Raw genomic sequence first — 17,050 nt, 5'->3', positions numbered from 1 at the left:
TTACTCCCGGACTCAAGGTCAAACGCTCTTCTGCCCCGACTGAGAAAATCCGGCTCGAAGCAGCCCAGGCAAAGTTTGCTCCTGACAGGAATGAAAATGGCGCAGGGTGGCTAACAGTGGGTAACTAACTAAAGAAGTCCTTGCCAGGAGTCAAGATGGCGCAGAAACCCAGTTGTAAATAATAGAATAAGGCAGGAAGTCGTTGCCAGGAATCAAGATGGCGAAGGGCAGCCAACAGCGGGTAGCTAACTAAGGAAGTCCTTGCCAGGAGTCAAGATGGCGCCCAGAGTTACACCTTCCCCTCCTACGACAAATCGGCGACACCGTAGTCCTCCATCGAGTCCCAGAATCCACGCCTCTGTCTTTCCGATCATCGGGCCCCGAGCCCAGAGGCGGCCCAGGACGGACACCCCTGTCGCCGGGTTTAAACTCCGTCAGACTCGGGGCGCCACTTCCGCTGACGTAGCTGCGGCGACACGTGGATCCAAGATGGCGGTGGCGATGGTGAGTGAAGGAGAAGCCGGAGCTGGGGCCAGAGCGGGATGTCTGCGGGGGGGAACCCCAAGGCTGGGGTCGGGGCCGGAGCTGCGGCCGGGTCTCCCCGCGCCTCCGTCCCGGGCCTGGCCCTCGTGCCCCTTTCGCCCACTCAGGCTCGGCAGGCCCGAGGAGCCTCTTCCCCAGGGCCTAGGCCTGAGCGGAGGCGCCGCCTCGGACGCTCCCGGGGGAGCCAGAAGCCGGACCCCCTGGGCGGCCCCTCGGCCTCCTGGGGGCGGCTCGCCCCAAGCCGCTCGGGGCGGGGCCCAGGGAGCCAGGCTTTGGTACCTGACTCGAAGGGAGTGGACCTGAGTTCGAATCCTAAGTGCTTCCCCACTTGATCCCTTTGTGACCTTGGCCAAGTCGCGCGCCCTCCCAGGGCCTCAGTTTCCTCATCTGTGAAATGAAGGTATTAGACTGAATGGTCTCGGATCCTAAGTCACGGCCCCTCTCCGGACCGTTAGACTAGGTGACTCCTTCCAGTTTCATGTCCTGGGATGCAGATGGACTGTCCGAGAGAGAGGCTTAGTGCACACAGTAGGTGCTAAATAATGTTAAGTGGAATGTAATGTAATATAAGTTTATATTACTTATCTCCTTGAAAATCATAAAAGTGCTCGAGAAGAATGAATGAAGAGATAGATATAGAGAGTATACAGAGTTGTATGTGTATATATAAATATACATATATTCAACTAAGTAAACATTCATTAACCTCCTGCTATGTGCCAGCACTAAGTGCTGGGGATACAAAAAGAGGCAGAAGACAGCCCCTGCCCTCAAGGAGCTTACAGTCTAATGGGGGGACACAACATGCAAACATATATACAAATCGGGAATAATTAACAGAGGTAAAACACGGGTATTAACAGGGATTGGGGAAGGCTTTCAGTAGGTGGGATTTTAATTGGGACTTAAAGAAAGCCAGTGTTCACATGTGTCTGTGTGTGTGTATATATATATATATACACACACATACACACACACACATACATACATTATTGGTATATAGGTTATTACTGATAGGAAACTTATTCCACAAATGAAAATAGGCAACTGTTTTTACAGCCTAGTCTTATGGAGGCACAGGGAGGCACAGCTCCATGCTACCAGGATGTGTCTGAAGCAGTGCTGGAAGCCAGTCTTCCCAACTCCAAGAAACCAAGTCTTTTCTCCAAGGCCAATTCTATTGTTATAGAGCACTTTACAGTTTACAAAAGCATTATTCACATTCCAGGGAGAAGGAAACCAAGCAATGGCAACCTCTCTGGAACTCTTGTTTCTTCCCCTATAAAATGAGTAGGTTGGATTAAGTAGCTGACATTTATGTAGAATCTTTTAGGATTTGCAAAATTCTTTACATGAATTATCTCTTGATTCTTATCAGGACTGTGAAATAGGAGCTACCAGTAGTATCCTCATTTTACAGATAAAGAACTGAGGCCCATGGTCACACCCCTGGTGAGCTTAGGAGGCAGATTTCAAACCCAGGTCTTGAAGATCCTTTTCTACTCTAAATCCTACAATATTTTGAGGCACCAAGAAATGAAATGAATTGCCCAAAACTAGTAAGTGTTAAAACCTTTGGTCTTTCTGATTCCAAATCCAGCATTTATCCATGAAACACCTGGGATGTAAATGATAGGCAAACCTTGGTCACCAGAATTGGGTTTGTGATTGTTGTTCTGTGTTCTAGAGAGCTAGTGGGATATTGTGGAGAAAAGCCTTGAATTTAGAGTCAGAAGATCTGGATTTTAATTTCACTTCTACCACTTACTGATCTTTGGAAGAGGCCCTTTCTCTCTTTAGGCGTCTGTTAAATGAAGCAGTTTCTAAGGTTCCTTTCAGCTCTGATGTTTACGCAATTCATTCACGTTCAGCAAATGTTTATTAAAAGTGACCACTGTTACAGAGTACAGTCCTGGGATTGAGAGAGAACAAAGTCTAGAAAAGACAGAGTATCTGACCTCAAAGAGTTACAATCTAGTAAGTAGATAAGATAGGGCAGTTAGGTGGTACAGTGAATAGAGTGTTGGGCCTGGAGTCAGGAAGACTCATCTTCCAGAGTTCAAATCTGTCCTTGGACACTAACTAGCTGGGAATGTCACTTAACCCTCAGTTAAGTGCCTCATTTTCCTCGTATGTCACATAAGTTGGAGAAGGAAATGACAAACCACTCCAGTATCTTTGCCAAGAAAATCCCAAATGGGGTCATGAAGAGTTGGACACAACTGAAAAACAGAAATCAGATAAGACATAGACATAGGATACAGTATTACATGAAAAGTGCATTAGAGTTTTAAAACTCTGTTACATGCAAGTTAGAAGGAGGAGGGGTCAAATTCAACTTCATAGAGAAAGTGGTCTTTGAGTTGGGCTTTAAAGGGTAGGGTAGAAATTTAAAAGCAAAATGGAGAGGAGGGAGGATATTTCAGGTATGGGGAGTAGTAGTATAATCAAAAGCATGGAGGTAGGAGAGCATAGGGCATGTTCAGGGAATGGAGAAGTCCAGTTTGGCTGGAATCATAGAGTACATGGAGAGTAACATGAGAGAAGACTGGAGTGTCATATTGTTGAGGGCCCTGACAACTAGGTAGAATTTTGAACTTTCCTCACTAAACAGTAGGAAGCCACCAAAGATTTTTCTTTTCTTTTTTTTTTTTCCTTTTTGGCTAGGCAATCGGGGTTAAGTGACTTGCCCAGGGTCACACAGCTAGTAAGTGTCAAGTGTCTGAGGCCAGATTTGAACTCAGGTCCTCCTGACTCCAGGGTTGGTGCTCTATCCACTGTTCCACCTAGCTGCCCAAGATTTTTCTGCAAAGTTATTACATGTCCAGATCTTTGCATAAGATTTTGAGTTCAACGTAATGCATGGACTAGTGAGGGGAATGAATAGAGACTATTGCAGTAGTTCAGGTAAGTGGTAATGAGTGTCTGTACTAGGTTAGTGGCAGTGGGAAAAGAGTGGGGATTTGATGCCAGAGATTCAGCACAGGTAGAATTGACAGGCTTTGATAACTGATTCTTCTCTCATCTTTCAATCCTAAGTTATGAACGTGGAAGGAAACAATCATTTATTAAGTGTCTGCTATGTGTCAGGTATTGTCCTAACTTACAAATGTTATCTCCTTTGATCCTCACAAGAGCCCTGTGAGGTAGGTGTTATTATTATCCCCATTTTACAGTTGAGGAAACTGAGGCAAACAAGTTAAGTGGCATGCCTAGGGCCACACTGTGTGAGAGGTCAAATTAGAACTCAAGTCTTCCTGAGTCCCAGCATTCTATCTGCTTCACCAAGTGGTCTAGCTGCCTCTCATAGTGACATGGAAGAATAAATGGTGGTGTTACAGAAACAATAAAGTCAGAAGAGGTAATAGGTATAAGGGGAAAGATAATAAACTTGATTCTGGATCTGTTGAACAGGAGGTGCCAGTGGGACACCCAGGTGGAGATGTTCTGTGGGCATTATGCCTATGTACAAAGATACACTGAGATGTCAGAATTAACTCAATCAACTGACAAGTGTTGGGAGATATAAGTACAAAGGAAACTCTCCCCAAGGAGTTCACATTCTAATGGGATCGATAAGATATAGATCTGGGAGTCATCTCTTTTAAAGCTGTGGCAGTAAGTGAAATTGACCAGTGAAAGAGAGTAAGAAAGAAGAGGATGGAGGGTCGACTCATGGGGAGTGGTTGCAAATAAGATCCAGAGTAGTTTTCCTAGTAGGTCCCTAGGTTCTGTTCCAGCACCAAAGTCCTATAGTCTGTAAGCCACTTCTCCAAGAGTCTGTTTCCTCATCTATAAAATGGGTGAAAATGTTCCCATTTAATTTATCACAAGAGTAATGTGAGATAAGTACTTTATAGTTTGTAAAGCACTGTATAAATGTGAGCTGCTTTTACTAAATGGGAAGAGAACAGTAGCACTCCGCCCTCACATATACATTCACTTCCCAGAAGCTGTTGAAATAACAATTGCTTAGTCTGTAGTAAGTCTCATTCATCAGGGACTTCAGGAGGGATAACTGTTAATTTCACCCCATGTACATTTACCTATAGCAAGTAAGTGGCATTTGTCACTCACCAAAGAAAAATGTCCCTGGGTGTTGGTTTTCTCTTCTCTAGGGGTGATACTTTGATTGTTGTGGGCTTTCCCTCCCTGTTAATGGACAGATGACTAAACCTTTCTTTTAATGAGGAATAATTGCTTAGAAAGGAGTTTAGGTACCTCAGGGATTATTTCATAGATTGTCTTATGTAGGTAAGAAATGTTAGATACTTCTTAACTGAAAGAGATTGTTTGAACTTTGCACATAGTAGGTACTTAACAAATGTTTATTGATCTTTTGATTAATTGATTGACAGGTGATAATAGAAAAAGAGTGAATAGAAACCCATTTCCACCCTCATTCCCTTCATCTTTTTTTTTTTTTTTTTTTTTAATCTAGGAAATCTGTGGAATAAGATAGTAACAGGAAATTAGACCAGTTCCTGCTTTGGTGAAGACTTTTCAGTAAAGCAGTGTTGACAGTGTTTGATCAGTTATAGAATACTCTTTTCAGAGGTTGGGGGTGGTGTGGGGTTATTGTTTTTGTTTTGTTTTGTTTTTTGTTTGTTTGTTTGTTTTAAGGAATAGTAAATTAGCAAAAGAAACTTCCTACAGTGATTCAGTTCCGGGGATTAGATGAGGAAATACTGTGCATATTATATGATGCAAGCACATTCCTAGAAGAAAAGGCCCTCTCTGAGCTCAGTATGTTCGTGTGTTTTTCACACAGTCACTTGAACTTTTTAGCAGCTAAATTATAAGACAATTTAAAGAATATTGTGAGAGAGATTTCATGTTAGGTTCAATAGTGAGAGTTGAATATTAATAACTTGTTAGAGGAGATGTGTATAATATGCAAATTGTGTTCACAGATTGACTAGAGTTGGCAGGTGACTCAGTTTCTAATAGGGGAGGAGGACTCCACCCCTGACACATAGATTTCACAACCTAGTAAGATGAAACTTGCCTTTCAGTTTCTAGGCTCCTGTGGCAAGACTTGATTATAAGAAAACCAAACAGGACCTAAGCCAGTGACTGTGTAGCCTCATGGTTGTGGAAACTGGCTGTTTTGAAAAGTTAAGATTATAAGTGCATGTCTAAAAGTTATTCCAAGTTTTTTTTAACTCCTCTTGCCCCCTGCCCTCCCCCATGCACATATTGCCCTCCGCCTTTTGTTTGATTCTTATCTCTCCTTTTCAAGTTGTTTAGTTTTTATCTCTCCCTTTCTGGGATGGGCTGCCATCAACCACATCTGTGTTAGGATAGGTATTTCCTGAGAAAGAATGTTTCTGTGCTGCCTTATTCACTGTTACACCAAGGCTAACTGTAATTTCATACATTCCCCTTGGTTTTCCAAATGCCTTTTTAACCTGGGTTTGAATCATTACAATAAGGTTTCAGGACCAAGAGTTAAACTAGTTAACAGTGAAACAAGAGGAAGGAGCATGTTCACTAAATAGCATCACTATTTAGTGAAGAAAGCTACCATTGGTGATATCATTTTGGTTAAACTTGGGAAATTTTTATGTAGTGATTTTTTTTTTTGCCATCTCTTTGACACTCAATTTAAAGAATTTCTCCCCTCTCAGATGTATCTGGTCACCCTGTCTTTAATGTTTAGTTTTGGTCCTAAGTGAATGACTAAAAGAGTTCAAGGTACCTTTTGAACTAAGGAGGCTATACTGATGCTCAACATCACAAAGAAAAGGCATCTTACTATCTGTCCATAGCCAAAAAGCATCTGTGTGTCATCAGCCCTGGTTCCGGAACCTTACGCCAAATGCTAATAATAGCTGTGGCTGTATTAAAAGGAGCAGTGTTCAGGTGGACCAGTCTTGACCCAACAACAAATTAGCCACAACACTTTGGACAAGTCTCTTCCTATCATTGGACCTCAGTTTCTCCGTTTGTAAATGGGAGGGGATGAGATGGAGATAGTGATTTTACTATGATCCCTTCCAGTTCTGATAGTTCATGATACTGTGTAGGGGCTGCATGTTAAAGGTTGCTTCCCCATGATGCTTAAAGGTGTGAACTGTTCTGATTCCTTTTCACTCTTATTGACCCTGTGGTTTTGAATAAGTTTAGCTTTTTTTTTTCCTGACATGTTAATTGTTGGTTGTGTCTCTGTGTACTTACTTCCTACGTCTGTCCTCAGCCTGGTACTGTATTCTTCAGGCACCACTGGACTAATAGGAACACATAACCGATTGCCTCATCTTTTCTGTGTGCATAAACATGAAATACTTGGACAGGTGATGATTTCTCCTTTCTCAGCCAAACTTTTTTAATTTATCTTCAGACCCTTATAGAGGATACTCAACGTATCCAGGAAGGATGGAAATAACATTAAGTTGCTACTTGCTTTCCTCCTTCACCTGGTTTCTCTTTTACAACCTTAGCAAAAGTTTTCCTTTGATCTAGCATTTAACTCACAGGCAGGAGAGTGCAGATGGTCATGGTGACAGTGCTTTCCTTTCTGAGTTTCAATCCAGGAGGGTGGGAAAGACACTAGATGAACCTAGAGCCATTTGGCTTCTTTTGAATGATCCAAACCACACATCAACAAATCCACTTTGATCCATGAACCATTTGCTTAAACTACTTTTTTCCAGATGTGGACCAGGGACACTTGGGACTCTTCTCTTTTCCTGTAGTCTTTTATTATTAATTGTTTATTAAAAACTTAATATTAAATATTAACCAATTAAACTTGCTTAGTAACTATTTACATGTTAATTTCAATACATGAGGTTGTTAACTTTTCAGTTACTTCTCAGTGTTCACCATGATTCCTTACCTGATCTCATTTATTGTCTCTTACATTTTTCTGTTGATCTTCATTACTTCCTTCTCTACATTGTTAACACTTCCTTCCTATACTGTCTGTGCTTAATTAGACAAACATAAATTTGAAAGACCTTTGGAATTCAGGGGTCTTGCTAAATGTAGCCAGTAAGTCTTTTAAAAAACACATATATGCATACAGTATAGGCTGTATTTGAATTCTAAGCCTGCTTCAAAAACATTATCCTGGAGAGTCAGGAGATTTCTCATCCATCCAGCAAGAGAGATCTGGAAGGAGCCAGGGCCCAGCTGGGCTTATTTTGTGGGTCCTGTTTCTGGACTGGGAGGCTTCAGCTGCCTTCCTCCTCCTTGGGGGACTCCAGTAGCATCATGGGATAGTAGAATGAACCCTGGCTGTGCCACTAACCAGTAGGATGACCTCAGGCAAGTCATTCATCCCTTTGAGCTTCAGTTTTCATCTCTGTTGTATTATTTGATTACATCTCTGAGATCCCTTTGAGCTCTGCTGTTAAAGGATCCTGTGATTTTGGTCAGGAAGTTTTGTACTGCATTCCAGTCTTACTCCAGTTACATATTCTCTGCAAACAACTCCTTCTAATCTATCCTCTTATAGATTCTGTATGTAAAGGAGACCCTTCACTGTGTTGTATTTTTCTTGTGCTTATCCAAAGCACTTTTGGTCTTTTGTGTTGCCTATCAAGTAGTAACTTATAGCTACTTAGTTTCCCTCAGGTCTGTTCAAACTCTTGTTGTCTAGGTGATCTTTCCTATTTTCTCCTCCTCCCTCCTCTCCCAACTATTTTATTTGTTTTGTTTTGTTTTGTTTTGTTTTTTGGTGGGGCAATTGGAGTTAAGTGACTTGCCCAGGGTCACACAGCTAGTAAGTGTCAAGTGTCTGAGGCCAGATTTGAACTCAGGTCCTCCTGACTCCAAGGCCGGAGCTCTATCCACTGCGCCACCTAGCTGCCCCTCTCCCAACTATTTTAAAGTAATTTTCTTTGTCTCTGTATAACAGATAGTGGTTTAGAATAAAGATAACATTTGCCAAATTTCTCATGGTGAATTTTTTGTTGTGGTTGTTTTGTTTTTTCCTCAATGATTCCTTTTGCTCCATAAAGTCTCCTTGCTAAGTGTATTTTTGCTGTTATTCTTTTGTGACTCCATTCTCTGGGGGCTTTGCTTGATTAGGTAATTGCTCTCATTAACTGCTTATGACCTGTTCCCTAAAGCCTTTAGTGCCTTTTGCTAGCCTGATGTGAGGCTGATTTTTTTCAGCTCTTGGCAGCAGGCAAAAGAGACTAGTATAGAGAGGCAAGTGTTGGTGTGCTCTTGAGAAGGAAGAAGATAATTTTAGCTGCTTTTCCCACAAGAAACAGGTTTAGTGTAGGGATTTGGGAAGATAGGGTGGAAAAAAAGTAATTCTTTCCAACCAAAGAGGGATATGTAGAGCTGGAGGGGAGCTTTGGGGGCTTCTAGTCTCGTGTCATCATTTTATATAGTCCTTGGCTCTCCCAGAGGTTCAGACTTGGTCCTAAATCAAGTTCCCTTCCAGGGGCAGTAAGAGACATCAAAATGCTGAGATGTGATTTTTGTGTAGAAAAGGAAAGGAAAGGTTAGCTTTTGGCAAGAGGTGGGTTTGGTTCGATAGAGAGACCCATAGATCGGGAATCCAATGTGATTTCTTAATACTAGCTTTATTTTAGCTTATGACTTTGGGCATGTTACATCTTTTTAACCTTAGTTTCTTCATCTATAAAAGGAAAAGGCAGGATTAGATGATTTCTTGAGATTCCTTTCTAGCTCTTACATTCTATGAGATTTTATAATCAAATGGGTTATCATATAAGGTGATCTTCCTACTACTGGAAATATTCAAGTAGAAGATTTGTTGAATGTTGTGCAAATTGCATAAAGGGGATTTCTTCAGGTGAGAGATTGGATCTTTCAGATTCATTGTAACTGAGACGTTATGATAAATATGAATAATATTTCATTTTCAGGCACCTAGTTTCCTTTGGTAGAAGTTAGTTTATACACATCCTGCAATCTGGGATAAAAGTGCTAGGTTGGGGAGGGGTAAACACATTTTGATCCTCACATTTTCATTTTCTGTGCTTTATTTTTATTTTTTAAAATTCAATTTTGATTTATCTTAAGGTCTACATTCTTTTCTTCCCATCTTCCCCCTCACCCCTCATTGAGAAAACAAGAAAAACAAATCCCCTACCACAAATGTGTACATCAAGCAAAACAAGTTCCTGCATTGGCTGAGTCCAAAAAAGTCTTAAATCTGCTTGCTGAGTCTATCACCTCTCTATTAGGACATGGGTAGCACTCACTTTTTAATTTTACATGGGCTATGTAGTCTTTTTTATTTAACATTTTATTTTTTCCCTCACTAGTCACATACAAAAACAATTTTTAACATTTTTTAAAAAATTTTGAGTTCCAAATTCTTACCCTTCACTCCCTTCCCCCTTCATTGAGAAGGCAATGGGCTATGTAGTCTTGATAAGCAAAACATTTGCCTTTTCTGCACATCAGTTTTCTCACTTAAAAAAAAAAAAAGATGGAGGGTGGTAGTTGTGTGAAGTAGATTGGGCTATATAGTCTTTAAGTCCCCTTCTGGGTCTGATATCTTGAGAGACTTAGGCCCTGTTTCTTGTACATGGTTAGGTTTCCATGAATATTTTAACCCTAGGAAGAGTACCCTGGGGGATGGAGAGACCTTAGTTCTTGGGCCTCTCCTGTTTTCTAACTTTCTGGGTCACCTTTGAAGCCAAAGATGGTGAATTAGTTTATATCCCATGCAAATTCTAGATTGCCATCACCTTGTAGCAGCATGTCACCGCTTTTACAGTCAGACAACTTGGAAAGAAATCAGGTGAAAGAATCTTGAGTTGGTTCCTTCACATCTCTTAAAATCCCTCTCCTAGCATGGTAAAGAGCTGAACTTAATGGAATTATTTGTCAACCTGACTTCTCAAACTGAAACTAAAGTTGAAACCATTATGGAGGTCATTAGAATCATGGCATTTAAATCTAGAAGAGACCTTAGGGATCATTTAGTTCAACATCCTCAATTTACATGTGGGGACACGGACCCTATGAAATTATGTGGCTTGCCTAAGATCCTGCAGTTAGTAAGTAGCAGGATTGAAGTTTGAACATTTGGGATCTCTTGACTTCAAATTCAGTATTCTTTCCCTTTTATTGATTTAAAAAACAAAACAAAACAAAACTTTTCCAAGAAGCATTAGTTGTATTTGCCTAGTTTGGCTATCGGGTATAGTTCCTATCCTTCTGTCTCATTGATGAAAAGTCAGATTCCTTGGGAAATATTGTGATGACCCTATCAAATGAATGGGCCTAGACTTGGGCAAGCAAGACCATTCTTTCCAAGGGCAAAATTATACTGCTTTTTTATCCTGATCACTGTGGTAATGGCACCTCAAATTTGTTGTTTAAATGCTATGTATGATTTTATTGCTAAAAAGCAGTGTGGAGTAATGGATAGACAGTCAGCTTTAAAATTTGAAAGACCTCTGGGTTCATGTCCTGCCTCTGTTTGATAATCTCTATTTTCTGATGAAAAAATTGCCCCTTTCCTCACCAAGGCCAATCTCTCTACTTGGATACCTGACCCCATCCCCTTGATACTTCTTCAGTGGATTGCCCCACAATCATCATCTCAGTCATTCTCTTTCTGTCTGATCTTCAGTCTCTGCCTATCCACTGGTTTCTTTCTTGCCGCTTACAAGCATGCCCTAGTTTCCCCATCTTTAAAAAACCCTACTATCTCCTCAAGCTATCATCCTATATTCCTCTTCCCTTTTATTTATTTATTTTTTGGTGGGGCAATTGGAGTTAAGTGACTTGCCGAGGGTCCCACATCTAATAAGTGTCAAGTGTCTGAGGCTGGATTTGAACTCAGGTCCTCCTGACTCTAAGGCTGGAGCTCTATCTACTGTGCCACCTAGCTGCCCCTTCCAGTTCTCTCCTGAGCCAAACTGCTAGAAGAAGCTCTGCCTCCTCTTATTCTTCTCCTTTCACTTCTTTTTCAACCCCTTTCTGTCTATCAGTCTGACCTCATCGTTCAACTGAAATTGCCCTCGCCAAAGGCACCAAAAATTTCTTAATCAAAAATTCAGTGGCCTTTTTTCAGTCTTCCTCCTTGACCTCTGTTTTGTGACAGCCCTCTGGCATAAGAGAGTCCCTCCTGGGAGGAGGTAGAGCTCCCCTGTTGACTCTTGCTTTCTATAGCTGGGATCACAGTGCCATACTCCCCCAGTGTAAATGTGGCTGTCAGTAGGTTAAATCCTCTTCTGGATTCCCAGTTTTTGTGTAAGGAAAGTCCCCATGGGCCGACCCTAGACATTGGGGAAAACAATCCCCATGATGAGTTTGGGTGTTGAGAATAACATGTGAGAATAACAAGAGTGAGAATCAGTTCAATGCAAAGCTTTTTGCAAGCAGTAGGGAAGAAGGGAAAGAGGAAATGGGGGCCTGAAATAAACTGAAAGAGAGAGAAATTCATGTAAGGATGGCACTGTGTTGGGAAGCAGAGACAGGTCCATTTAGCAGGAAAGAGGTACTCTAAGGTGGTCTTCTGAGAGTGGGGTTCTTATACTATAATTTTGGGTGCCCCTCCAAGAGCTGGCAGATTTGCGTAGCAGGGGTCAAGGCAAAATATTATTTTGGGGGTTTGTTACCAGGAAGAAAAACTGCTGGTAGATAAAAGATTATTTGGGGAACACAGCTGTATTAACCTTTGAAAAATATTTTTCTATGAGTATGTTCTATCAGCTTACAACCTCCCTTAAGGAAAGACTATCACGGTGATCTTAAGACCACCAGGTCCAATCTTACATAACATTTAACACTGTTGACCACCTTCCCTTCCTGTATACACTCTCCTCTCTGAGTTTTGACAATACTCTTTCTCTTTCTTTCTTAGTCCTCCTAACTGTATTACGGTTCCTTCTTTGTCCCTTTGCTAGATCAGCATCATCCCATGCCCTAATCCTAAACTGTAATTGTATCCTAGGTTCTGTCCTAGTTGGTTCTTCTTCTCTTTTATCTCTACCATCACCTTTTTCCTTGGTAATCTCATTGACAGCTCTTGGTTCATTTATCATCTCTATGCAAAATCCAAGACCCATATATCCAGGCCTCATCTCACTTTTGAGCTGTATTCCTGTGTCACCAGATGCCCATTGTAAATTTTCTACTGGATGTCCCATAGTCATCTGAAACTTAACATAAAACAGAACTCATTATTTCCCTCAATGCCTAACTTCCCGGTTTCCATTAAGGATACCACCATCCTTCCAGTTAACTAGGCTTGCAACCTTGGAATTATCCTCATCTCTTCTCTCCTTCAGCCCTTCCATCTATCTAATCAGTTGCTAGTTCTTGTTGATTGTATCTCCACATTTCTCATCCATGTCCTTCTTTCTACTTATGTAGCAACCACACTGGTGGCCTTATCACCTCTCACCAAGACTATGACAGTAGACTTTGTTTCCTTGCCTCAGGTCCCTTCCTTCTCCAGTCCTCCACCCAGCTGCTAAAATACTGCTCAGACAGGTCTGACCATATCACACACCCCTCCTTCCTACCTCCTTATTGCCCCTAGAATAAGCTAGAAACTCCTTACTCTGGTATTTAAATTCCTTCACAGTGGGGCTCAAGCCTACCTTTCTAGATCACACTCATCACTCCCTTTCATACTTAAACCACCCAGTCAAACTGGCCATCTTGCTTTTCTTCATTACAGCCTTTGCTCCAGTTGTCCTGTAGGCCTGGAATGTACTCCTTCACCTTTGCCTCTTAGAATCTTAGAACCCACCTCAAGAGCCACCTCTTACATAAAATCTTTCCTCATACTCTCAGCTGTTCTCTCCCACCCCCACCCCAAAAAAACTCCCTTGTGTTTATTTTGTATATGTTTTGTATTTATTTATTTATCTGCAGGTTGTACATGTTTTCCCCAGTATAAACTCTGGGACCTAATAAGAGTGCCTTGCTCCTAGTAGACTCTTAATAAATGCTTATTGATTGATTGATATTTGATTTGTTACTCTGGAATAGTCACTTAACCTCTTAGTGCCCCAGACAACTCTGTAACACCAAAAGATGAAGAACAGTTGTCATCTGCATTGGTGAAGAGACTTTCCTCATTGAGAATTTCCTTTATTCATAGCACAGGACCAAAACTGCTCATTTTAAAAAGAGTTTTATTGTTTTTTTGTTTTTACATCACAGTGATTTGTGACTGTGTTATCCTTCTCCCCTATTGCCCAGGAAGCCTTCCCTTGTAGCAAAATGAGTAATAGTTATCTGGCTCTGTATGAAACATTCCACATCTGCGGTTCCTCACTTTCCTCTCCAAGGAAAAAAGAGTGGTGAATCTCTTTTCTGGGACCAGAGTATTCATTATAATCACAGCTTAGCTTTGTTCTTTCCATTTATGTTATTGTGGTCATAGTATATTGTTTTTCTAGGTTTGCTTTCTTCACTCTGAATCATTTCACTCAAGGCCTCTTATGTTTCTGTGAATTCCTCATCTTCATTTCTTATGCTACAGTAATATTACATTACGTTCATAGTGTTGCTATGGTTATTTAGTTAGGATTATATGCCCAAGATAGTAATTTTAAAACACATACGTGTACACACATGCACCTTGAACCCTTCCTTGTAACAAAGAAAAACATTTAAATAATCTACCAGCAATCAGCATGCCTACAATGGCACTGTGCTAGGCACAAAGCCAACCAACAACAAATGTATCTCACTGTGCATATTGAATTTCACATCTCTAGTCCTCACCTCTTTCCTGAGAGAAAGAAGGTATGTTTCCTTATCAGTTCTCTAAGACCAATATTGTTCCTTACAATTCATCAGCATTGTTCCCATTATTGTTTACATTGTTGTTATTATCATTGTTATATTGTTCGCTTTGTCCTGCCTTCATTACTCTGTGTCTTCATGAGTCTTCCCTTGTTTCTCCCAATTCCTTATGTTATCTTTTTTATGGTACAGTAATAATTATTCACATACCATAAGTTTCTTCATGAATTCCAAGGTAGTGAGTAATTTCCCCATAATTCCACATTGGTCTCTTTAGATTGCTTCCCCTTAGGCCAAATTCTCTGTAAAATCTTAGGCAATAAGAGCCTTTCTTCTCAACTCAAATCCAGCTTCCTAATATCTAGGGTGCATGTTGAACTACTTCTAACTTTTCCTTCTTTATCATAGCTCAACAGTGAAATGGTCACTTCCTCTCAAGGTTCTCATCATTTCTTAGGAAGCAACCAGTTCTTTTATATTGGTCAGGATAAGGTATAGAACAGTAATTCCCCTTCTTTGCTTCATATACCCTTTAAAAAAATGAAATTGTCATTAAAGCAAATCAAAAATTTATCAGGTGCTTTGCTATAATAGACTGAGAAAACTCCAGTCGATGTCGGGGTAGTTGAGATGATAGTAGCATTATAATCTGATGTTTGGTTCCGAGAACCACATTTTAGCAAGGTCATTGATAAGCTGAAGAGTACCCCAACGAGAGTGACTAGAACTGTGAAAGCTTTAGAGAACATACCATATGATTGGAGATGCTTAGCCTGTAGAATTGAAGGCCTAGGACATAATGGTAGGTAGCATGATACAGTGAAGAGAGTGCTGGCTTTGTGACTCTGCCCTGCTCCCTTCCCCCTTACGCTCACCACGAAGCACTGAAGAGGTGCATTAACAGATGTTTGTAGAAGGCAGTATTTCCAGGAGGGAATGTAAATTTTAATCTCTGAAAGGTTTTTTTTGTTTTGTTTTTTTCTCTTAAAAGATCAGCTTTAACCCCAAATCATTTGCGTCCTAGACCAAGCTCTGCTTGGTCACTGTTTGGGCCCAGATTGGCTCTGAATGAATGTAAATAACAATTGTTTCTATTTTGGCCAGAAACCCTGAGTGTCTTCCCCTCCCAGATCTTTTTTTTTTTTTTGAAGAGGCCATTCTTTGCCTCATTTTTTAGAAGCTTTAATTACTGAATGGGTGCTGCCTCAGTCAAACTGAGACCTGTTAAAAACTTTTGTTTGAAAAGGCCAAGGTCCCCTACTGCATCCTGGGCCATCTCCAATTGTCCTGATCCATATTTGGCCGCTGGACTCAGATGACCGTGGAAGACAAAATGAGGCTAGTGACTTTGCATGGCCCTTCCTCACTTGAATCCAATTCACTTGCTTGTCATGGCATGGTCTCCCTGATATCATAGTCTTCTTCAAGAGGAACAAACAGCAGGGGGCAGCTAGGTGGTGCAGTGGATAGAGCACTGGCCCTGAAGTCAGAAGGACCTGAGTTCAAATCTCAGACCAAACACTTGACACTTACTAGCTGTGTGACCCTAGGCAAGTCACTTAACCCCAATTGCTTAAAATAATAATAAAAAGAAGAAGAAGAAGAAGAACAAACAGCCGCAGCAGCAATTTCCATCATATGGATAATCTATTAGAATATTCAGAGTAGACCCTAGAAGAATACCTTGGGGTCTGCCTGTACTTAATGGTGCACTTTTGTTACAAAAGATGCTGAAAGGAGTTGCTTATCAATAAAGTTGATATTTTCTCTACTTAAGTAGTCCCTTTAGTCTCTGAAAGGATTTCAGTAGCATTTTTTTTTAGTAATGTCAATGGTATCTACTCTCTTGACTTTGTATTTCTTAGTAGGGCTTATGTGAAAATGGTTTTTAGAGGAGACCTAGAAAGGTAAAATTTTTCCTACTTTCTGGGGGAAATGGGTCATAATGTATAACCTGGGAGCCTATGGATTCATACAAACTTTGTCACATCTTGGAAGAGAACATTTAGCTCTAACATCAAGGCAGGGGGAGATAAAATGGTTTGACTGTAGCCTATTTTTAGAATAATCATACAATCTCAGAGTTGAAAGGAACCTCAGAAATCACCTAGTCTGATCTTTCATCCAGTGTAAGAATCCCTTTTACAACATCCAGAAGAGATGGTCATCAAGCTTTTCCTTGAATACTTCCACTGGTGGCAGCCCTTGCTATAGTAGGATAGCTCTAATTGTTAGGAAGTTCTATCTTTTTTTTTTTTTAATTTTTTTTTTTATGGTAAATGTTTATTAAGCTTTAATTTCACAATATCTTATTTCAGTTCTGAAATCAGCCTACAAATATTTCACTACATTAACATCAATCTGGTGATCATTTAATGAATAAAGGATATCAAAATAAGTTTGATATATTTAGGGTTCCCAACAATGATAGCAGTAAAATTGATTCCCCAAGGGTCATATGCCTTTTGAATCTTACACAGACATCACTAGCAACAAATCAAGTTGTTTTATAGGGAAAAAAACCCCACAACTGTTACAAACTTAAATACTATCTAAATCTCCAACTTGGTGTAGGAGACAATATGACTAATATCAGTGCTGACAATTGGTGTCATGCTAAATGACACAATTAGGAAGTTCTATCTTATATTCCAATTCCAATATTCCATTGTATATATAATGTGGGTGTTCCCTTCAGCGATGCAGATGGTAATCCATCCATGTCTGTCTGTCCCATGTGACCTTCGTCCATACTCTCCATACTTGGATACCAGTGGAGCAGGCAGGCTGTTTGTTGGTTGTC

General features: G+C 40.6%; 1 protein-coding gene across 1 annotated transcript in view; it reads left to right on the top strand.

The window, feature by feature from the left end:
* The first annotated feature begins 351 nt into the window (after positions 1 to 351).
* Positions 352 to 17,050, top strand: part of TM9SF4 (transmembrane 9 superfamily member 4) — a 67,102-nt gene continuing 50,403 nt past the window's right edge. Inside the window, exon 1 of the mRNA XM_027867661.1 lies at positions 352 to 504. Within this exon, the coding sequence (XP_027723462.1) occupies positions 490 to 504 (15 nt within the window). The 5' untranslated portion in view covers positions 352 to 489. The remainder of the gene's footprint in view (positions 505 to 17,050) is intronic.

Source organism: Vombatus ursinus, unplaced genomic scaffold (genome assembly GCF_900497805.2).
Source record: "Vombatus ursinus unplaced genomic scaffold, bare-nosed wombat genome assembly UNPS02014786.1, whole genome shotgun sequence".
Classification (NCBI taxonomy): Eukaryota; Metazoa; Chordata; class Mammalia; order Diprotodontia; family Vombatidae; genus Vombatus; species Vombatus ursinus.
The sequence above is the reverse complement of the archived record's forward strand: the minus strand, read 5'-3'. Positions and strand labels throughout refer to the sequence as shown.